The 22,264-nt window shown below is 49.4% G+C and overlaps 1 protein-coding gene across 4 annotated transcripts in view; it reads left to right on the top strand.

Annotated features, from left to right (window-relative positions):
• CLMN (calmin) overlaps window positions 1-13,923 on the top strand; it is an 85,203-nt gene extending 71,280 nt beyond the window's left edge. For 2 of the 4 annotated variants that reach the window (XM_059373902.1, XM_059373904.1), the window contains 3 exons: window positions 1,500-1,560; window positions 2,168-2,238; window positions 4,244-13,923. In XM_059373902.1, coding sequence (XP_059229885.1) covers window positions 1,500-1,560; window positions 2,168-2,238; window positions 4,244-4,412 — 301 coding nt within the window. In that variant the 3' untranslated portion in view covers window positions 4,413-13,923. Of the gene's footprint in view, window positions 1-1,499; window positions 1,561-2,167; window positions 2,239-2,682; window positions 3,248-4,243 lie in introns of those variants that run through there. The other 2 variants (XM_059373903.1, XM_059373906.1) reach the window with 2 other exon arrangements.
• The last annotated feature ends 8,341 nt before the right edge of the window (window positions 13,924-22,264 follow it).

The raw sequence follows: 22,264 nt of genomic DNA, 5'->3' as shown, positions 1-22,264 counted from the left end.
CACTTAGCGCCACGCCTGGCTCACAGCTGGCCTCTAATAAGAACTCTTCTTCGGGTGGATGACGAATGAGTCAGGTTGCTCTCTCAGGCTGTGGTGGGTGGGCTCAGCACCAAGCCCAGTGCCTGGCACACAGTAGGCTCTTGATAATGTCTGGTGAAAGAATGAGGTTCAGGAGGGAAGCCTGACGGTCCTAGAAGACAAAAACCACCTGCAGGAAAACAGGCGGAAAAAGAGAGGGCGGGAGAAGGACAGGGGCCCTTCCTGAAGCAGATGTGCTTTTCTTACTAGAAAATACTATGAGCAGGTCGGGCTTCCCTTCATCTCTGGGCACTCCCGTGAAGTGGGACAGTGCTGGGTCCCTGACACCTGAGGCTGTCATTTTGTGATACATTTTCGTGATACATTTTGTCTCGTTCCTGTGCTGTGATACCTGCTGGGGAAACTAGCACAGGCTTTGCATTGAGGACACGGACTGAAGTTTCCCAGGGCCACACCCAGAGCCTGGCACATAGTAGGTAGTCAATACCTATTAGCTGGAAACATGCCAAGGCAGGGGAAGAGGTTGGTGAAGCTTTGGGATGGCAGCGGGCAGGATTACCAAGGCTGCCAGGTATGAATTCCCAGGAAATAAACTCTTGGGTCAGATGCCGTTTTCTTGGAGCCCCAGATGCCACGTGGGAGGTTTGCCTTAAGGAAACTGAGGTGGCTCTCTCTGACACCCAACCCCTAGTTCTGTCGAGCGGCAAGACGGGGCCCTTGGGACCTGGAGTATACTGTTCTTACCACCAGCACTGCAGCTCCACGAAGTAGCTGGGGAAGGAATGATGACCCATTTTACAGATGAGGAAAACTGATCAGAGACCTACAATATGTGACTAAGATGGCCAATTAATCAGGAGCCCAGGCTGCTTGGCTGGGTATCTTTTGCCTCAGCCCCGTGTGAACCAGCTCTAGTAGATGATCAGACATACATCAGCCTCAAAGATACAGTCAGGAAATGAGCATCCTCAGGCATGAAAGGAAAAGAGGTGGCATACCCCAGAGCTGGACAGTCAGACAGCAGCGCTCTGCCCAGAAAGGAGCACTAGAAAGGGAGTCTGGATGGCCAGTCTCAGCCTGGATCTGATATTAGCAGAGGACCTCCAGCAATTCCCAGATTTGGGGCTGTTGGGAGAAGGACCTCCCTTCCTTCCCTGAAACCCTGGGACTTTGAAAAATATGTGGTCTGCTTTCTATTTAAAATTCTTTGTCACTGTTATTTTTGCTTTTTTTTTTTTTTTTTTTCCTGTAGATGAGGCCACAGTGTGTCTCTAATACCCATCCCATTATTTGTAAGCACACCCCAACCCAACATATTGGATAAGATTTCCGTTGCTGGGTCCGAAATCCTAGCTTGCCTTAAATCCGCAGGTGGAGGACTCGGGATGGGGGTGACCAGACAGCTGAGCCGCGAAGAGCCCTTGGTGGCAACCAATTCAAAACATGTGTTTGTTTTTCAGGACTAGTCACAGTGACTCCAGCATTTACATTCGACGACATACTAACAGGTCTTTGGAATCGGTTAGTATGTGAATTTCTTCTTCTGCACGAGCCCTGCTAATCAGTTCATTTCCATCCTTCCTCCTCAGCCCAGAGCTTTGAAATCACTGATGTGCAACAGATAGACTTTTGGATAGAAGAGAAGCAAGTTCAAACCTTGTGGTTAAGCGTAGTCCAGTGGGATGTCCAGTGTGGGCAGTAGGGGGTGTGACTAAATAAAGTGATAAAAAATGATGGTAAAGCCCGAAGGCCTCTTTGTGCACCCAAGACCCCCAACCCTACCCTGGTGCCCACGCCTAGAAAGCCCACCCTCGGAGATATCCGTGCAACACTTTAAGGCAGCAACTCTTAGCATGGGCTGTGTTGGGACCCAGAGCACCGTGGTCCGCACCCCAACTCGGGTGGCGGGTGGTGGTGCCTGTCTGATTCACTAGGCGGGGGTTGGGGGAGAAGGTAGAATGCTGTAGAATTTCAGTTAGCAACTTGATTTGGGAACTGAATGTTTGCAATGTTGAGAACAGTGCTGCATGCTCGGCTTTGTATATTTAAAATCATTTTATTTTCTGTTTCAGAGATTTCATCTTTACTAATTGGGTTGCGGGGGTTTTGTTTATAAATTTCACTGTAGGATCATGTTAGCTATGTTCAGTTGAGGAACGCAGCAGATCTGGATGACAGAAGAAACCGAACGTTAACCAGGTTGGTGTCTTTCCTCGCAAGTTTTGTGGGGTCTATAGATATATATATTTTTTTCTTTTTCCATGATGCAGTCTACCTTGTGGGGTGGCTCTTCTCCACCTCTCGTTGGTAGATGGCCATAGTCATCACCTGAGCTCGTGCGAGGAGATATCTGGTGCAGAGCAAATGAATGGAAACTGGATATAAGCAGGAGGGAGAGTGGAAATTGATGGACACCGGGGGGGGGGGGGGGGGGGGCGGGGGGGGGGGGGTGGGGGGGGGGGGGGGGGGGGGGAGGGTTCAGATAAGGCTTCCGTTTGAAGCCAGATCAGGGTCATGAGCCCATAGCTGCATTTATGCGGTGCAGCAGGGGAGGGGTAGAGTGGGGCAGGAGAGATGTGATGCTGGGTGTGGTCTCCACCCAGTCGCCCCTGACCCCGTGTTCATTCTGTGTCGCCACTGCAGGTACAATACTCAGAAGCTCACTGAGCTGATTTTACAGTTTTATGGCATCAGAGCAGACATGAAGAGGGAGTACAAACATGCCAGGATGTCTATGAAAGTATTTCTTGCTGTTCGAGAACTAGATGACCTAGTCAGATCTTGCTGAATCTCAGCCCATGTAGAACACAGGAGCCCAGAGAAATCCCCCAAACTCGGGCAATCCGGAGATTCCCCTATCCGTGTTAAAGTTACCGAATCATTTAATTGTCTCGATTTTTTTTTTTTTTAATATTTGCCACGGATTTTGGTTGGCTTGGAAGGACTTAGATTATTGGAGTGGAAAAGCCTCTCTGAATATCGCCCAACACCCATGAGTGTGACCCTTAGAAGCCTGTCTCTCTGGCCAGAGGCAAGACCTGTTTCCCTCCTCTGCCGTAAAATGGAAATATTAATTCATGTTGTCCGCCGGGCATGACAGACTCCTTAGGAAAGTAGTGCTTTTCTCTTTCAGGAGATAGAGACTTTGACAATTTAAACTAGAAGATGAAGAAATGCAGTCATGCTTTCCCAATGTTTTGGAGCATTTATTACCTTTGTAATAAATAGAGTTTAAATCTTTTTTTAAGTTTTAAGAAAGAAAAATTCTGTCCGTTGTCATATGTGAATGAGTCCCTAGACCAAAAGGCCATGGTTTAACCCCTTGTTGGCCTCGACTCTGCATCAGGACACGGATCAGGGAAGAGGTGGTTTTCCCTCCTCATAATCGCCACTGCCCGCCCCAGATGACCCTAAGAAGCTCACACTTGAGTTTTCCATAAATGCAGGTCTAAGCAGAAGCCCCCAACCCCCTTCCGGTCAGATGATGCCCCCAGCCCTTTCCTTGGCCGGAACTGGGAGCTGTGGTTGGTCACCACCTCACCCTCGTAGGTTTTATCCACCGAGCCAAAGTGAAACATCACATTGGGACACCCTCTGTAACACAAAAGAAGAAAGACTAGTCAGACCAAAGTCAAGTCTAGTCATTATCTTCAAGGTTCTGTTCCAAAGCCAAAATCCAAAGCCGGGCGGTGGGGGGCGGGGCGTGCCTGTGTCTCCAATGGCTGTTTTTAAATGATCTGTAATCAGGGCACTCTATTCCTTTAGATGACTTATGACGTCCCCTCTGTTAGTGACAGATGGCAGAGTGCCGTCAGTGTCCAGCTCTGCGTTAAGGACACCGTGGCATAAAGGAAGGTGTCCTGGATGAGGGGGGTGGGGGGGTTTAGTCACTATGTGGCCTTGAGCAAGCCAGCCACGGCCCCCCGTGAATCTCGGTATGCCCATCTGCAGAATGGGGCTGATGGCCCAGCCCTCCTAGGGTTGTGCGGGTGAACTGAGCCTGCGCAAAAACGCAGCGCTCTCCCGGGACCCCGGCCCTCTTCTTGGGTCGGCACCTGCCCCGAGGGGCCTCTTGACCGGCTGGCTGGGAAGCCCTGGGCTCTCCCGTTGGGCAGTGAGGTTACAGGCGGGGGAGGCAGGGCGGGGGAGTCCTCCAACCCGGGACCCCTGTGTAACTGCCTTGCCTGTGTCTTCCGTCCTGCAGGAGGGCCAACAACTCTGGCGAAGCCACATTGCTAGAGAGCCAGAGGCCCCAGAGCGACTCTCTGACACAGTTTGTCCAGCAGCCGGATATGATGTATTTTATTCTCTTCCTCTGGCTCCTGGTTTACTGCCTGCTGCTGTTCCCACAGCTGGACGTCAACAGACTCTGATGCGCGTGTCTGCATAATAAAAATCCACAGGCCCCTGAGCAGGGGGCGGGAGCTTTTCCTCCTTCACTGTTATTCGGGGCTGGAGGGGGGCACCTGTGCAGACAGTAGAGGGCTGCAGGGAAACGGCCCCCCTTCTCCCTGCTTCTCCCCGGTTTCCTTTCTGTCCTGTTAAGTGCTGAGCGTGCTTTTCTCCCTGGCTGTGTCCTCGACATGCAGGTGTGTGTCAGACTAGAGCGTCAGGTGGCGTTGGATCCTGCGTGCCTGCGTCGTCAGGTAGGAAGCGTCCTTGCTCCTATCTAGCCATGAGCTGGGTCGTAGCCCATCCCCCATCCAGGTGTTTAGGGTCCGGATGGACTCGAGTGACCTGACTCTACAGAGGACATCCTCCTGACGGGAACAGCTGGGGAGATGCCCCATGGGGGACCTCCATGGGGAAGAAAACTGCCCCGTATTCCTCCCAGAGGGGGGTTTGAGTGAAGGTGCTGGGTGTCCGTGCACCTGTTGTGGCCTGGCTGTTGGTTATATCGGAGCAGCACAAAGCTGCTGTCTTCCGGAACAGGAAACCCAAGGAGGAAAGTGGGGGTTGTGTAGGGAGCTAGGGTGCACTCTGTCCCCCTAATATTTTTGGAGGGAGCAGGGGAAGAGAGGGTGGACGTTCAATTTGGCATTGATTGGATTGAGGTTAAAGCTGTGATTTTCAAATGTTTTCCACCCATGGAACCCTCCTTTCAAATGAGGTCTTAGCCAGGGGAGACTCTCAGAGGAGGAGTGCAGGAATGGCTGGGCTCAGGACAAGTTGTGGCTGACGTTGGAGCTGGGGCGTCAGCACGGACAGCCTTCGTGGCTGGTCATACTGGGATTCTTGAAAAGACATTCTGGAAGGTACCTGGAAAAGTAGACTGGAGCAGGCGGTTTGTGGGGAGACCTCCACCCACCCTCCCATCTTCCTTCTGCCCTGCACCAGCCTCCTACCCCCGTTGCAAGCCAAGTTGCAGGCCCTGGGGCCCTCGTCTTACTTCCCCCTCCATGGCCTTAGCCATACTTCTAAAAATCACATACCAGTAGGTCAAGGAGGTACAAACCGATAGGTCAGGAGGGGACCTCAAACAGCCTCTTGTCTGCTGAACCCAAAGAGGCAGAGCAGGTTGACCAGGGTCACACAGCCAGCCAGGAACAGACTTGCAAGGGCATCTGTGCCACCTGATGTCTGGTCCAGAGCCGGCCCCTCTTTAATGAAACCTGTCTCGGGTCCATCCATGAGTGTCGTTAAAAAAAAAAAAAAATTAAATGATTAGATAAAGATGTCCTCATTTAAACAAAACCAAAAACTGGGGCCAACTACAATCTTTGCTTTGCGCTCGTATTTTCCCAGCGAACAAGCTGCATTCATTTTCATGCCTGGCCCCTGTGACCTCTGGAGTGCCCTTGACCGCTGGGACAGCCGGTTGGCTACCACGCTGGTAATTGTTCCTCCTCCTGAAATCAGAGCTCTCTCCAAGCAAGGCGAGAAGCTTGCTTAAAATTTCAGGCAGCGGGCTTCAAGTTTACAGAATTCCAGCATGGCCAAAAGAATTTACATAGCATATTTTGATCAATGACAGCCAAAATCCCATTCTGGTTATAGCCTGCCTTCTCGCTTCCTTGGTTCTTAGAACAAATCTGAGCCTTCCTTGTCGAAAGCTGTCAAGAGCTTGGAGTGGTTCCATCTTAAAGGCCAAGCGTCCCGTGGAGAACGGGCTAATTACTGAGCTCCCTTGGCATCATTGAAAGCTCAGAGATACGGATAGTACAGATGACGTGTGTGGTATTTCATAACCCCGCGTAGCACGCGGTCCTTGTCTAAACTAGATGCTGGAAGAGCCAGGGAGAAGCTGACCCAAACATGAATCATTCCATTTTATGGGGCTAGACCTTGTTCCAAAAAATCTCTACAGGCTGCTTCTCCCACCCGTTACAACATGTAGTACTGTGTAGAACCACCCAGTGGCCCGTTGCCTAAAAATCGTTTGGTTCCGGTTGGCTGTAAACAGATTTCTTCTTTGAAGGCAAAAAAAAATTCTCATTTGGGTCTAGGCTTCCATGAGAGAGGAAGTTGGGTATCAAAGGTGTCTAGAGAAGCCTGCAGGACAGACCACCCCATGGCTTTGAGTGTTGTTGTTTTGTTTTTTTTTTTTTTAAGGACTGACTCTTAATTCTTATCCAAGTAATGCATATTCATAGTTTATGAAGAAACAAGTACCATATGGCTTTTCATGAAAACTAGCAGTCCCCTAAGTCTGGTTCCCTGGAAGCAACACTTTCAGAGCTTTTAACTATTGCTTATCATTTACCTTTGCTTTGCTGCATAACATGCTTATGCTTATTTTCCTGTTTTAAATTAGAAGCACCTGCAACTTCTATTATGGTAGATGGGGTGGGTCTCACCCTTCTCTGTCCCCCACTTTGTGTCCCTGAGGTGCTTACATCACATTATTTCATACATGTCTCTCCAGTGTAGGCAAGTAACGACAGTTCACCCCCGAGTCAAGTAGTGTACTGTGTAGCACGCCCTTTCTTGCCAAAGTGATCCCCCTTGGTTTGATAATCTTTGTTTTTTGGGTTTTTTATTTTTTTATTTTTATTTTTTGGTGTGGCACGTTGTCTAGTAACTTCCTAAGGAAAGTGACATGGGAAGTCAATCTTACAAATTTCTTGAGATTTTGCATACCATAAAATGTCTTGATGCCACCCGTCCCCCAGTGTAGCTGGGTATAGGATTGCCGGTGGAGAGTAACTCCCTCCTGCTGCCCCCCAGCCTAGTTGTGGAGACTTCTGGCACCATCCAGATTTCCGAACCTCTAAGATGGGACTTGGGTTTCTCCCCATCTCTCCGGAAGCGTTCAAGATCCCTTACTTCTTAGTGTTCCTAGCTGTCCTGATGTCCTGATGGTGGTGCATCTTCGATGCTATGAATGTCATGCTTGGTTTCATGGAAAACTCTGTAATTTTTTTGTCAAGATTTTATTTAAGAAAGAAAGAGAGCAAGTGAGCACAGAGGCAGAAGCAAACTCCCCACTGAGCAGGGAGCCCAACATGGGGCTCGATCCCAGGACCCTGGGATCATGATCTGAGCTGAAGGCAGACGCTTAACTGACTGAGCCACCCAGACAACCCATAAATCTTCTAATGATTCACATTCTTTCTGAACCACCCATTATCCGAGTGTTGGATCTTCTGAGCTATAATCCTTTAATATTTTATATCTTTTCTGTGTGTGGCCTCTTTATTTTGGGGATCTGATCTTAAGGAGAGGTCTTCAGTTTTATCTTCTCACATACCTGATGGATGTTTAATGCTTGGTTTCCGGAATATTCTGTTGCTGTTCTCTTGTTCCTGTTTTATCATGTCCTATTCTCCTTGCAGGGATGGAGCTCTTCTCTCCCTGTGGATGCCCAGGAGAGTGGCTTTGGGGAAGTTCCTTCTGCTCCCCGTACTGGCTTTGTCTCCTCTGAGTACCCTTTCTCTTGGTCAGTCTGAGGCTCTGTCTTTCACATCGCAGGCTGGGGGTTCTTTGGATCTGTTCATATTGAAGGGTGAGCCATCAGAAAACAGACTGGAAGCTCTGTGTATCAACTGGTGGGATTTACTCTAAAGTCATGGGATTGGCACCTGGACCCCCCATGGGAGGGGAACTCATTGTGTTTCTTTCAAGATATTTTCACTTCTCTCCTGCCCGGGAAAGCAGGACATCCATAGAGCTGCTACTGGCCTATGTAGAGTCCTCATATAATTTCGAGAAAAGGCCTTCCCTCTCGATGGCTGACTTAGAGAAAGATGCCCCCATGGGCAGAAGCCACCCATAGGCACTTGGCTTGACTGGCAGGTGGCCTCTCTTGCCCCTTTCTCCAGTGGGATGTAGACCTGAGCTTGGGCAAGACTTGAGTAGCGGAGCAAGGACTAGATTTTTACTACCAACTCTTCCCTTAGCCAAGTGCCTTTGTTCAGTGCGCAGACTGTAGAGCTGTACCCAGAGATCCTAGCATACATGTGAGTGCTCATGTCCTGACCCAAGCAGGCAAGTTCATCACGATCAGTACTGAGACTCGCTGAATTGCTCCTGCCTTGCTGTGCCCGGCATCCCCCTGAAATAGAGCTCCTCTGACTCCCCTGTGGGGTAGTACCGCCGCTGTGGCCACTCGGTGGCATGTCTATGCTGGTGTGGGGCAGTCGGGACCTCTGCCCCGCTACACGTGGGTTGGCATCTCTTGCCTGCTGTCACCCTTTATTACCCCATTGTCTGTCTTTCTTTGCTCTTATTTTCATGGGCTTTCACGAGGGATGGGAGGAGCCCATGTGTTCAGCACGCCATCCTGAACCACAGATCCCACAGAAGGCTCACCGCTTGACAGGGTGGCTCACCGCTCCATTCACCTGTCTGTGAACCCTCCCCGAGTCTAGCTGGGGCCGTGGCAATGGCCATCCGGCTGAGCCATGGCCAAGTGCCTTTGCATGGTGCCCGCTGCCGGAGAGGGTTGAAAGGCTTGCAGAAGCTCAGCTAGGAGGCCCCAAGTAAGAAGCGATCCTTCTTTATTTCCTCTGTGTTCACACCTTGCCCCCAGACACTCGGATCCCCCACCTCCCCACAAGCTCTAGTCTGAGGTGTCTAACAGTTTCCAGGTTTCCCTCACCACCCTGGCTTCACGTAGGAAACAGGTAGCCCATGCTCATGTTTGCCAGCAAAGGGGGCTTCTCTCTCTGCTGGTGAGCTGCGGGGAACCTGAGCGTCACTTCCTGTCGTGCTCCGAGCTGGCCTCCGTAGGGAGACGGGTTCCCACCAGGACTTGGAACCTGCACTGCCCAGGACAGCCGCTCCCTTTCTGGGGTGCAACAAACGCCCACCAGTCGTCTCCCCTCGCACAGTACATGCGTTTCAGAAAGCAGAAGCATTTAGAGGCCGCCTCTTTGGTCAAGCTTTGTAAATCATAGAATATTTGATAATCTTAGGGATCTCTTATGGGTCTTAAACTCCTTCTGAGCGATGAGAACACTGAAGGTCAGGAAGGGGACGTGACTCATCCCACACTGCTACTGAGTGACCCCAGTGTGGTCATCTTGATTACCAATGACGTTTTCTCCAAAACTTCACCCTCCAGTTCCTGAAGCTACCCTGTTCCTCCCTCCTTGCCGAGGACTCAGAACGCCATGAAGCTCATCTCTCAAACACAAATGTGAGTAAACCAGTAAAAAAGGTTTTTACTGAGTATCAATGCATCAGAGCTTCTGGGGTAAGAACTCTAATCTTCCCGTGGTGACGTCACCGGAGTGCAGTCCCACGACAGGACGCTTTTCTTGCAAGCTCAGTTTTTCTTGAATCTTGGCCCACTGGAGTTTTGACATGTGGCCTCTCTCTCTTTCTGCTTAGAGACCTTCGTCACGGGTCTCTGCCGCCTCCCCCACCTGTACTCAGCTTTACATCCTGAAGTCCCCAGAATGGTTTGTGTCGGAGTTTCCGGCCAGCGTGGCTTCTCAGAACTTTCTCGGCAGTGCTCTCGCCAGAAAACGAGCCCGTAAAGCTCTCCAGGTCCAGCTGTGTTCTTTCTCTTTCCCCGACGTTGCCTCGCCGCAGCTGAAACTGCCTTTAAGGGGAGGTTTAACATCCTGGGCCTGCAGCTGCCGTGGGAACCCCGCTGAACAGTAGGTTATCCATCCAGCCCTTGAGCCGGTGAGCAGGGCACCTCCGAGGACGAGGGCCAAAAGCAGGGGTGAGCCACCAACAGCTGAGAGTTGGTAGGGGTGATATCATGCTTGTTTGCTGAAAATTGCTGCAGAGTGTGCCCTCACAGCCGAGGGAGGGAGCCCAGAAAGGAGATGTAGCTTCTTTGCTGGACGCTGAGTGCACAGATCTCTCGAGTCTGGCTCATCAGGCATTTCCTTGAGGGAGGACAGTTCAGGGGAGCGAGCCTGGTACTTGAGAAGCCCGGGCTTGGGATGAGCTGGGCCCCAGAGCTTCCATTTCCATCGGGTGCAGACTCGGTGAGTTTAAGCTCCACGTGAACACTCAGCCCTCCTGGCTCCAATTTTTCCGAGCTTCCCACTGACCGTCAGGCCTTGTCATCTCTCCTGCATGGGCTTGGGGTGAGCTTGGCCGAGTCATTGAGCAAAGGCTTAGAGACTCGGAGCTCCTGCTTCAAGAGCCGGTGGAGGCCCATGTGAGTTCCTGGGCTCCCGGCCCATCCTGTGATCCACAGACCCTACAGAGCCCGAGAGACTGACTTCCTTGTGTTTACAGTTTGCTCCGAGCACCTTGATGAAAACACACTGGGCAGGAAGTTCTCACCGGCCCAGGGCGGCCACGTGCACAAGCCAGGGAACATCCTCGTGTATGGGGAAGAGACAACGAATACTTTATGCTGTTCGACCACGTTGTTCTTAAATACAGCACTACTCAACCATCCGGGGCCCGATCCCACTGGGAACTTTCCAATACCTGACACCCAGAAACCAAGTCTAGCTTCCATCCCACAGGGGTCTGTAACTGAAACCATTTTCCTTACATCATGACTCCCTTCCTCCTCCTCCTCCTCCTCCTCCTCCTCCTCCTCCGGGAGGTGTCCTGGCACCCAGAAAGCACAGGTTTGGGAATCAGCCAGATCTAGGTCTGAGTCCCTGCTCTCATCTGGTATCCGGATGATCATGAAGTTCTCCCAGTGTCTTCTGCGCGGAGCAGACCCTACATACATCCTCACTGAATGAATGCTTTCTTGCAAGCTTGCCCAGAAGCTGTCGAGTGTCCGCATCCCCTGCTCTGAATTCCTCTCCTCTTGAGCTTTGCAGATGCTTCCTTTCCTCCAGCCTCTCCAGCCCACCATCTGTACTAGCTGCTCTGTCTCAAATCTAACCTAACCTTTTAAGAGGAATTTGTGGGGCACCTGGGGGACTCGGGCACTGGCGCGATCAGCTCTTGGTCTCAGCTCATCTTAATCACAGGGTCATGAGTTCAGGCCCCACATTGGGCTCCTTGCTGATTTCATTTTTTTTTTTTTTTTAAGATTTATTTATTTGACAGAGAGAGAAACAGTGAGAGAAGGAACACAAGCAGGGGGAGTGGGAGAGGGAGAAGCAGACTCTGCCCTGAGCTGGGAGCCTGATGCGGGGCGCCATTTCAGGACCCTCGGATCATGACCTGAGCTGAAAGCAGACCGTTAACAACTGAGCCCCCCAGGTGCCCCTCTATGCTGATTTCAAATGCTGATTTTCACCCTGGACTTCACTGCTTAGAAGATAAAAGTTACACCTTAAGGAGGTTCTGATTCTTGATGACTTTGGCCACATTGGCATCTGTGGGTGGAGAGTCCCAGAGCTGGGAAGGTGGTGAATTTGGTTCGTCAGATCGCCGTTCCCCACCACGCATCCTTCTCCCCCCTCCCAGAATTCTGCAACCACTCCCAACCCCATACCGAAACTACTCAGATGTCATCTTCCTGCTTGCATAAAAATGCCTGAAGGTTACCCAGATTCATGTTTTCGTCTCTGCTTGCAAATTTGCAACCGAAATCACTGCCTGTAAAGAACCTCTAGCAGCAAAATCTCGGCATCTGACCTCAAAAACTTCAGCCACCACTTGACTAGTCATCCCGCCTCAGCTAATCACCTCTCCACCCCCAACACATGCTTTTTTTTTTTTTTTTTTTTTAAGATTTATTTATTTCTTAGAGCAAGTGCGAGTTGGGGGAGGGACAGAGAGAAAGAATCTCAGGCAAGGGTCTCACTGAGCATGGAGCCTGATGTGGGGCTTCGTCTCACAGCTTGAGTGGGAACCAAGAGTCAGACGCCCAACCGACTGAGCCACCCGGGCGCACTCCAGCACGTGCTTTTTCAGAGCAGGAAATCAAGCGCTCTCCTTCAAAACAGGAAGACACTTCACTGGGCTGGGCAGAACACAATGAAAATAGGGAGGGAGGATTTGGATTACTTGGATGAGGCCGTGATCGGTTGGTCTGTGGGCTAGTAATACTTCTGTATCCTTTAAGTTTACAAGTTGGGAATTTTGCACTATTGCAAAAAAAAAAAAAAAAATCTTTTGACGGGTTTATTGCATTTGTGGTAGCACCCGCTTCTTTTAGTCCCACCTGGAGTCAGTAAGAGCATGTGCTGTGCTAGGAGGCAGGAGAGGCACAAAGGCCTGTATTCTAAGTGTCCCCTGAGGCTCGAACCACTTCTTTAAAGGAAACTGGGCGTTTCTGTAACCTAGAGAGTTGACATTGTTCCAGAGTAGGACAACACTGGCCTGAGCATCAGGAAGCCACATGGGGGCTTTGGCTCACCTGCTGTGACATCTTGAATAATTCATTGACCTCTCTGGGTTGGAAGTTGGAAAATCTTTTAAAAAGTCCTTCCTATGTTTAAAAAGCCAACAGTTAACAAGATAGATTTTTTTTTTTTTTTAAATCTCAGTAAGTGACCTATTTGCTTAAAGTCAGTGCATGTCTGTATTTCTAAGTGAAAGCCAAAGCTGTCAAAACATTCCTTCCGGCTTTCGTATCTGATAAAGGTGCCTTCAGAAAGGGCTTGGTAAAACAAAGCATAGTCTGTGGGAGGTTGTGGGGATGAACGTTGGAGCAGAATTGACGAGCTCTACTGCCTTGGGCTCCCGGAACGAAACCGGTCTCCTCACTTTGCCAGAGAAATCTGTCCCAAATGCCCAAGTTCAGCACTAGGAACAAAGAACTTTAAACAGGCCCTTCCTACCCTTCCCATCTTTCCCCCCTTCCCCTAGCAGACTCAAAATCCCCAGGTACAGAAATCCCACTCATGTCGGGTGTTTGTGTGGGAACACCGGGTCCCTTCCGCCGAAGGCTGGCACGTTTGTGGAAAATGTCCCAGAATGAGCATCGCACCTGCGGGGCGGGGCGCTGTGAGGAGGAGGAGGTCTGCCTTTTGTGCTTGAGCTCACACCGTAAGACAGTGCCGGCATCACCTGCCTTACAGCCAAAGACAAATAGGAGAAATGGTTGTTCCCTCCCTTGTGTCGTCTGGACAGATGACAGCCAGGCAATGGTTTTTCAGGAGCCTGTTCTAGTGAATGATGATAGGAGTTTGTTTCAAGATCTGTAAATATGTTTAACAGATTCACTGCTACTGTTTCTTTTAACATCAGGCCAGAGCTTCAGGGACAATATCGGAACATTTGTATGGAGAGCGCCAAGAGAACTATGGGAAAAAAAAGTGAAATGTTATTTTGTAGAACAAGGATTATTTTGTCTACTGAGTATATATATATAGCCGTAGCTTTGTAAAAAGGGATCTTTGTAAAAAAAAAAAAATTGTATGTATGTGCCCTCTTATTTATTGATTATTGTAAATGAAGATAAATGACTATTTGCATAATTTATACCTATGGGAAATTAACTGGAGTATTTGCTATTTGACCGTTTTCTATTAAGGAATGGTAGGCTCGTTGCTATGATGAATGGTCTTGGAAAATCCCATGTATTCTTAAGAAAATTTTTAAGTATAAATTTCACCAACTGTCCATGTCCTTGATAACTTTTATTTCCCTGCGTGTCGGTGCCTTTGCCAGTCAGAAATCGCACTGTCTTTCCCACATCCCAATCACCAAGACTATGGGCCCAGTAAGCGTGAAGCCAGTTGGCTTTCGAGCTGTAGAGGTTGTTGGGAGTGTGAGCCTTGGCACGCGAAGCTCCTAGAAGACACCTCAATATTACTAGGCAACCCAGTAATAGCTACATGGCTCTGTCCTTAACACTACCTGAACTTGAAGCTGTCTCTTACCAGCCCTTGGACCCACAGCAAGGGACTCCGGTACCCTGGGCTCCCCAGAAAACAGAGGTCGAGTGAAACTTAATGTGCCAGTGCACTGCCACGAGGTAAGGACAGCCCAGGGCAGCAAGAGGGAGGCAAGGGAAAGAGGGAAAGCAAATTAAAGGCCAGGTACCATATTTATCACACGTCTGCGGGGTCTCAGGTGCTATTCTAATTGCTGAAAATCCAGCGGTAAATGAAACCAAAGTCTTGTACTTGTGGGGCTTGTAGTCATGGAGCTTACATTTTTGTTTGTTGGTTGGGTTTTTGGGTAAGATTTATTTATTTTAGAGCGAGCAGGGGCAGGACAGAGGGAGAGAGGGAGAATCCCGGAGCACTAAGCACGGAGTCCAACGCAGGGTTCAATCCCAGGACTCTGAGATCATGACCTGAACGGAGCTCGAATCGGTTGCTTAGCCGACTGAGCCATGCAGATGCCCCTGAAGTTTCCAGTCTCAGTGGAGGGAGAGAGACCTGAACAAAATAAGTAGAATACACAGCATGTCACATACGTATCCATGAGGGCTCGAAGAAAAGTCAGGGAAGGGGGATCAGGTTGAGAGCAGGTGGGGAGGGGAACTATGCATAGTCAAGGAGGCCTCTTCGAGGGACGGACGTTTGAATAAAGGCCCAAAGGAGATGCAGGGATAAGTCCCTCAAATGTCTGAGGAAGATCTTTCCAGGCAGAGGGAGCAGTGGTGACAGAGGCACTGAGCTGGGCCCATGGCCAGTGTTCTTAAGGGTCCCATGGGGCCAAAGCAGTGAGTTGGGGGTTGGAGGAGAGGTCGGGGCTCACTGCATGAGGTCAGGCAGGGCCTCGTAGGATGTCATAAGGGCTTCGGCTTTTTCTCTGGGGAAAAAAGTGAGCTGGGGCCCTCTGGAGGGTTGGAGCGCATGGGACTTAAGCAGGCTTGGGCAGCCGCCATTAGAGTAGGTGCTGAGGGTCAAGGGCAGAGCACAGAGCCAGCTCGGGAAGAGAGGACACAGCTACGGACCACCGTGGTGAGCAGCACCTGAACTGGGGTGTATTTTGGAAGCAAACCCTCTGGAGTTGCTAATGGATTGAGGAAAATGCATTGAGGAAAATCCAATGCTAATAATTGGAAGAGAAGAAGAGGGTCAAGAAAGACTCCGAGGTTTGGCCTGAGTGGCTGGAGCAGGGGATACGCTATGTGCCGAGGTGGGGGTGTGTGGAAGGGGCAGGTTTGGAGTCTGAATTTGTTAAGTTGATGCCTGTTGGACGTCCCCCTCCTCTCTCCTTGCCCAAGGATCCTCAACGCACGGTGCGGGGAGCGCCCTGGGTGACCCATCATCAGTCAGCCCTGGGCACAGCCCCTTTGAAGCTCTGCTGCTGCACTGCCTTGAGGCTTGGGCATCTCCAATGGGGTTTGGACACCAGGTCCCCCGCACCCCGACCAGCCATTCCCACTGGAATCCCAAGGATCCTCCACTTTGTGCTCCCTGCTCCCCACATGGGCATTCTGCCCTCCCCCATTGCTGTCTTTGCATTTTTCCTCTTCCAAACATGGTTTAATCTCTGATCTCCTGACCTCATGCGAGGCCTGCTCCCTGCTTGATCAGAGGCAAGGAGAAAATGCAGGGTGAAAACACATCCAACTATCTGGCCACAGTAAGAACCAGGGGCCCATGCCGGGAAGATAGATCCCACGCTTGGCTCACCAAAGCCTTCAACCAGCTGTGCCATCTTGTTCCAACTTGACGTTCTACCTAATGTTGGATGGCACACCTGTGCCGTGAAAAGGTCAAACGTGAAGACATTTTCCTTCCCATGAATAGCTGTAACATTTAGGATTGATTTCAGTTGCCTTCGACAGAAAGCCCGTGACAACACGGGATTAAACACGACCAAGGTTTTAATGTTGTCTCTTGTAGGAGAGAGGCCGTCAGTCCAGGGTTGGCTCAGCCCCTTCTCTGTCCTCCCTGCTCACAGCACTCTCTCTGCATCATCCCTAGACCGACGTCCTTTTCCTCACACTCCAAAATGCTGTCTGTCCCCCCAAATGACCCAGGCAGTTCCATGCTGTAGGATGGCAGAAGGAGCGGAAGTTGGCCATCCTGCCTTTATGACTCCCCGGAAGAAGCAGACAACACACCATCTCTCCTGGGATCACTGAGCTTGGTCACGCACATGGCTGCTAGGTGGTCAGGACAGGTGTCCTTTGGCTGAACACGGCTACACAGTGTGAGTTTGATGACCGTGTCAAGGGTCTCTTTGGCCCTGGGGGAGTGCTCAAGAATTGGTAGCCAATGGCAGCCATATACACTGCTTTGCTCTCCAGCTACTCTCGGTCCCCTTCCAGGGCTGGACTTGACCTTATTCCTGCCCTTATCCCCAACACTGAGCCTGTGCACCCAGGATGCCTTCCATACAAGCGCATTTAACGAAGAAGCTGCACCCAGGATGCCCAACCTGACCGCCAGGACTTAAGCAAGGGTCACCGAGGCTGCTAGTTGCCTGTCCCTAGTTACATCCCCCCTCCTGTTAGAAGTCTGTGTAGCCGTGTTCAGGCTCAGTGTTGGGGATAAGGGCAGGAATAAGGTCAAGTCCAGCCCTGGAAGGGGACCGAGAGTAGCTGGAGAGCAAAGCAGTGTATATGGCTGCCATTGGCTACCAATTCTTGAGCACTCCCCCAGGGCCAAAGAGACCCTTGACACGGTCATCAAACTCACAACAACCCAGGAGGGAGATGGCGCCTGTCCTGCCCATGCAAACGCTGAGGCTGGATAAAATAAATTCACTCACATGCTGCCCAGCAGAGTTAGAATAAGAACTTGGAGTTGCCAGGCTTTGTGTACTATATCTGCCTCCCTTCCGTGACCCCAGCTGTAGCCCACCCCCCAACAAGAGGACGTGACCTGGGGCCTGGGATCCATGGCTGCTCCCAGAAAGAACAGCCCCCAGGATTCTGGTTGGAGGCCCACAGCTTGCCACGGGCAAGAAAACTGGCTAGGACAGCTTCCCTTGCTACCTGGCACCAAGGGGTCGGTTCTCCTGGGGGAAGTTCTCCTGGGTTGGTTCACCTCAGGGAAGTCTTTAACTTTCCCAGGCCTCAGATCTTCAGATGCGAAATGGAAAATAGTAACAGGCCCATTGTGAGGATTGAAATGAGCGACTTCTCTGTGAAAATCCCCAAGAAATGACCCAAGGACAGATGTTCATATTATTAGAATAGCGCCCTTATTTCTTTCCCTCCTAAACAACAGAGTCAAAGCTCCCATTATATTTGCTTAGAACTTAACCCCCTCTTAGCCAATATTCGTCATCTGTGGACTTTGTGTCCCATTGCTGTAACCCTCGGGATGTCCTGACAGCCATCAATGGTCTAGACAGACAGCAGCATTTCACACTAAGGTTCTGTCCGGCCCAAGTGGCAATGCCCCATCTACTGAAATTAGCGTGAAAGAGTAGAATTAATTCCCACAGGGGGCTCCACCTCTGCCAACAGATGGGGAACCCCTGTGGAAAGTCACCCAGCCTTCCTCGGTGAAAGACAGACCTCCCTGGAGTGACCACAGGAAAAACTAGAGGCTGAGCATAGTTTTAATCTCCTCCTCCTAATAGTCTATGTGGAGTTGGGGTTTAGGTAATGTGAACTTTCAAATCACATAGGTGCCATTTTAAGCAAAATTACTTGCTAAGAAGCCTTAGCTCAGTCCCTGGAGACCCTCAGAGGATCCCGTGTGGCACTCCTTGGGGAAATGTGCATTCGAAGACAGAGCTTAGCTATGACTGTGGGCTGGAGCCTTGCCTACCTGGGGACAGAGTTCCCTAAAGTCCAAGTCTGTGGGGAGAAACTCTCAACGAGAGGTCTCCCCAGACTACTTGGGAGAAAGACATCTCTTTTAAAAAAATGTATTTCCAATCTGTCATAGAACAACTTTTGTACCCTATGGTATAAATTAATAACCAAGAAATGAAATTTTATAAAGACATAAAAAATAGAAGCCCCAATTTTATGTTATTAGAGTCAGTGGACATACAGGTAAGCTGTCGCATCCCTAAAAAATATCTGGATGTTCTCAGCTTTTGAACTCAACCTCACAGAGGCCCAAGGACATGCAGCAAGCCAGGGCCCACAGTTTGAGTAGCATCGTCATAAACCACCTGCACCTTCCACCTTCAAAAGGGAAATGATCGTCTTAGTTTTTGTCTTATGCAACCCCATCATTATTAGCTAAACAGATACCACTTACCTGAACCCGCGCATCGCAGCTGCTCGGTGTACTTCCTAGAAGGTTCAGTTTGCTTGCAGAGGGTACAAGGCACCTGCCAACACATGGTTTAGTTTCATGTTCTTGGTATCCCTCTGTGTTTCCTAAAGGCGTGTGGGCTTTCTTGTGGTACGGAGGGGAAAACTGAACTGAGAAAGGTCATTTGGTGATGAGGGGGAAGGGTCAGAGAGCCCCACTGCAGCCCACACCCAAGGTGCTGGCACCCATCGGGCCCATCTCCACCACAAAGGGCTGCCCACGTGCCCTGGAAAGTGGTTGGGGAGAGAATTGCGGACCGCCCCAAAATGTGCCTATTGGTTATTTTAAATAGAAGTCACTTAAGAGCCAGCCAGTGCGAGGAGGACACTCAGAACGCCCTCTGTCCTCTTGAAAGCTGGACGTAAATGTCCCAAATGAAAGACACCCTCCCTGTGCCAGGAGGTAAAGAGACATCCTTATCACCAGAGTTAGTAACCCTTGTTTCTTTTTATGAATTTACTACTCCAGCCCAAATTCTGTTCAGGATTCTTTACTGAAGGAACCTCCCAAAGTTAAGTTCTCTTTGTCCCATCAGTTCCTCACAGACATATTGTCTTTGTCTAAAAAATATAAAAACTGCCTGCCTTTGTCATTTCTTTAAGTCCCCATTTCATTGTTGGGCCTCTCTGCGTGAGAAAGTATACTTTGTTGTTCTTTTTTTCCTCCTCTTAAATCTGTTTCATGTAAGAACCTTGAAGAGTAGAAAGAAATTTCTCCTCCCCCACAGAATCATAAGTGCTTTCTCCCAACTGGCCTTGACCAGTTCAGCTTCAAGCCTTCTTCATTGAGCACAGCCCTTGGCAGGTAGGCCCACATGCCACTGGAAGAATACTCCAGCCAAGGAAAGAGACTGTCAAGGGCCTGTGGCTGCCGGGGGTGCAGGAGGTCTTGTCCAGCTGTCACCATGTGGACACAGGTGAGTACCTGGCTTCAGGAAGCCTGTATCCTCCAACATCATCAAAGCACCAGACAGGACTGAACCAAATCAGACTTCTTCCTCTTTCAAACACTCCAGAAGCCCTGGACAATTTGGGGAGGGGGGACAAATCTCCAAATATCCTCCTATGTACAGCATGTGAAATGGTGGCTGGCACTGCATTCCAGGGACCCATGAGACCTCAAGCCAGAGACACCCCATCACGTGATGCTATGGAAAACACCCAACTTTTCTAAATTTATATAAAAAATAACAGCTTTCACTCTTACTATGTACGTGATAAGTGGGATAAAAGTCTAAGTTGCCCTTCCTCCCCAGTACATTCTAGAACTTGTGGTTTAAAGTTGTTACTAAAAGCTAATTTACACCTGGGGTCTCCATCAGGGAATCCATTCAGCTGCATGTTATAGAAACCTAGCCACAGGAGCTCACCACATAGGCTTTAATTTCTCCCACAGGCCATTGAAATAGGTGGTCCTGAGGGGCAGTGGCTCTATGATGTCACCAGTATCTCAGGATTTATTCTCTTCTGCCACTCTTAGCATGTGGGTTTTGTCCTCATGGTCTCTTCTGGTCAAAAGATGGTCTCTACAGCTCCAGCCTCCCATCTCTGTGCCAGAACTGCAGAAGGAAGCCCCAAGGAGAAGGTAAAGCCATCCTGGTAGACTTCCATGTAAGTCCCCTTGGCTGACACTGTGGATATGACCAGCCCTGGGCAGCAACGGAGGTTGGGAAATGTAGTTCTGTAGTTAAGACTGTTGCTGCCCTTGCAAAAGAAGGGCCTGTCTGTGAACAGAGAAGAAGGAGGAAATGAACAGTGGGGAAGCTGCTGGTTGTGTCTGCTCCAGCATCCCCTTGTTCATCTTGGGGAATGGATTAGCTCATTCTTTTGCAATGGAACACCAAATAATAATGACTGCTTATTAAGTATCTATTATGAGCTTGGAAGTTTGTCAATCTTTGCAATAACCCTGAAGGTAGATTATTATCATCCCCATTTTATTTCATTATTTTTAAAGATTTTATTTATTTATGTGAAAGAGAGAGACAGAGCAGGTGGAGCGGGAGATGAAGAAGCAGGCTCCCTGCTGATCAGGGAGTGTGACAGAAGGCTCGGTCCCAGGACCCTGGGATCATGACATGAGCTAAAGGCAGATGCTTAACTGACTGAGCTACCCAGGCACCCCTTATTTATTATTTTTTAAAGATTGATTGATTGATTTGAGACAGAGAGAAAGAGAGAATGGAGGGGAGGAGCCAACAGAGAGGGAGAAAGAGAATCCCAAGCAGACTCCCAGCTGAGCTCAGAGCCCGACTCAGAGTTCAATCCCAGGACCCTGAGATCATGACCTGAACTGAAATCAAGAGTTGGCCACTTAACCAACTGAGCCACCCAGGCATCCCTATCATCCCCATTTTATAGATGAAGAAATAGAGGCTGAGAGGTGTCGAGGGTCTTGTCCAAGGCATCACCTAGGCAATAGATGAGAAGATCTAAATCTTAACTCTGAGGTCTCCTTAAAATCGAACTTTATGCTATAGCCAGTACACAGCGTGATGAGTGCCTCAGAGGAAGGGCTGGGGCTGAGAGATTTTTCACACTGAAGATCATTCTTCTAAATTCAGCATCTTTTGTTTTCCGCTTGCTCCTCAGCTGCCTGTCCCCTGGGTTCACTCACTGATACAAACAATCTGGTATCCAGTCTCAGATGGCCATCTGCATTATTTTTGGTTCCCATAAATATTTTTGTACCAAAACTCCTATAAACACATGCTCCTATAAACAAATGCTTGGAAGTTAACCTCTGTTTCTTGAGGTCCAAGGGAACTTGGGTCTCAAGAAACTGATCAGCCAAAATGCTTCCTTCCAAGCAAAAGAAATTGACGCTAGATGATGAAGCAGAAAAAAGTCAATGAAAAGGATAGAGGTGGAAGTTAATAATGCTGGAGTGTGTTTGTTTATTTATTGTTTGTGTAATCAAAGGCTATGCCTTCTCACCAAATCAACTAAATAAGTAAATAAAAGGATATGGGAAAGGAATTTGAAGCTAAAGCTTCGAGAACAATACCCAAGTCGGATGAGAAAATCTCTGCACTTACCCTGCCCCTTCCAGCCCCAGGGAAAGGCACTAGCAGTACCCCTCTGATGCCCTTTCAGCACCAGGAGCTCAACTTCGCAAACCTCTACTACCAATGCCTCCCCGAAAACCAGGTGCCGTGCACCACCACATCTCATACAGGGAGTTGGGACTCTACTAGCAGAAATTTCTCTAAGTATGGAAGACTATTCAGAAGATGATGGACTGAGGGACCCTGTGGTGATGGAAATGTTCTGTGTTAGACTGTATCGATGTCACCATCCTTGTCCTGATATGTTACTATACATTTGCAGGATGGTACTGTTGGGAGAAACTGTGTAAAAGGTACCCAGGGTCTCTGTATTATCTTGAAAGGAAAGGAAAGTTTCTTCTCAACCCTCAAGGTCTTCCAGCTGGACTGAGAATTAAATTTACATGAGACAGATACACAGGAGAAAAAACACAAAGTTTTATTACGTGCCCACAGAAAACTTTGAGAGCACTCATTAGTAGGAAATTCTAGTTTGGGCTGGGGTAGTCAATTAGCAAAAAGTAACAAGGGTTATCTAAACAAGCTTCCTGGTTCTAAATTTCCCATCTCTGCTGATAAGGATGGCTCTCTACCTCCGGCACAAGAAGGGGACCTTTCACATGTGACGTTTATTTACTGCTTTCAAGAGGATGGACGAAGTTCTGATTGTCCTTCTTGTACGGGTTGTCTCTTAAATGACTTTTATTTAAAGTAACCAATATGCCAAAAAAGG

Source organism: Mustela nigripes, chromosome 13 (genome assembly GCF_022355385.1).
Source record: "Mustela nigripes isolate SB6536 chromosome 13, MUSNIG.SB6536, whole genome shotgun sequence".
Taxonomy (NCBI): Eukaryota; Metazoa; Chordata; class Mammalia; order Carnivora; family Mustelidae; genus Mustela; species Mustela nigripes.
The sequence above is the reverse complement of the archived record's forward strand: the minus strand, read 5'-3'. Positions and strand labels throughout refer to the sequence as shown.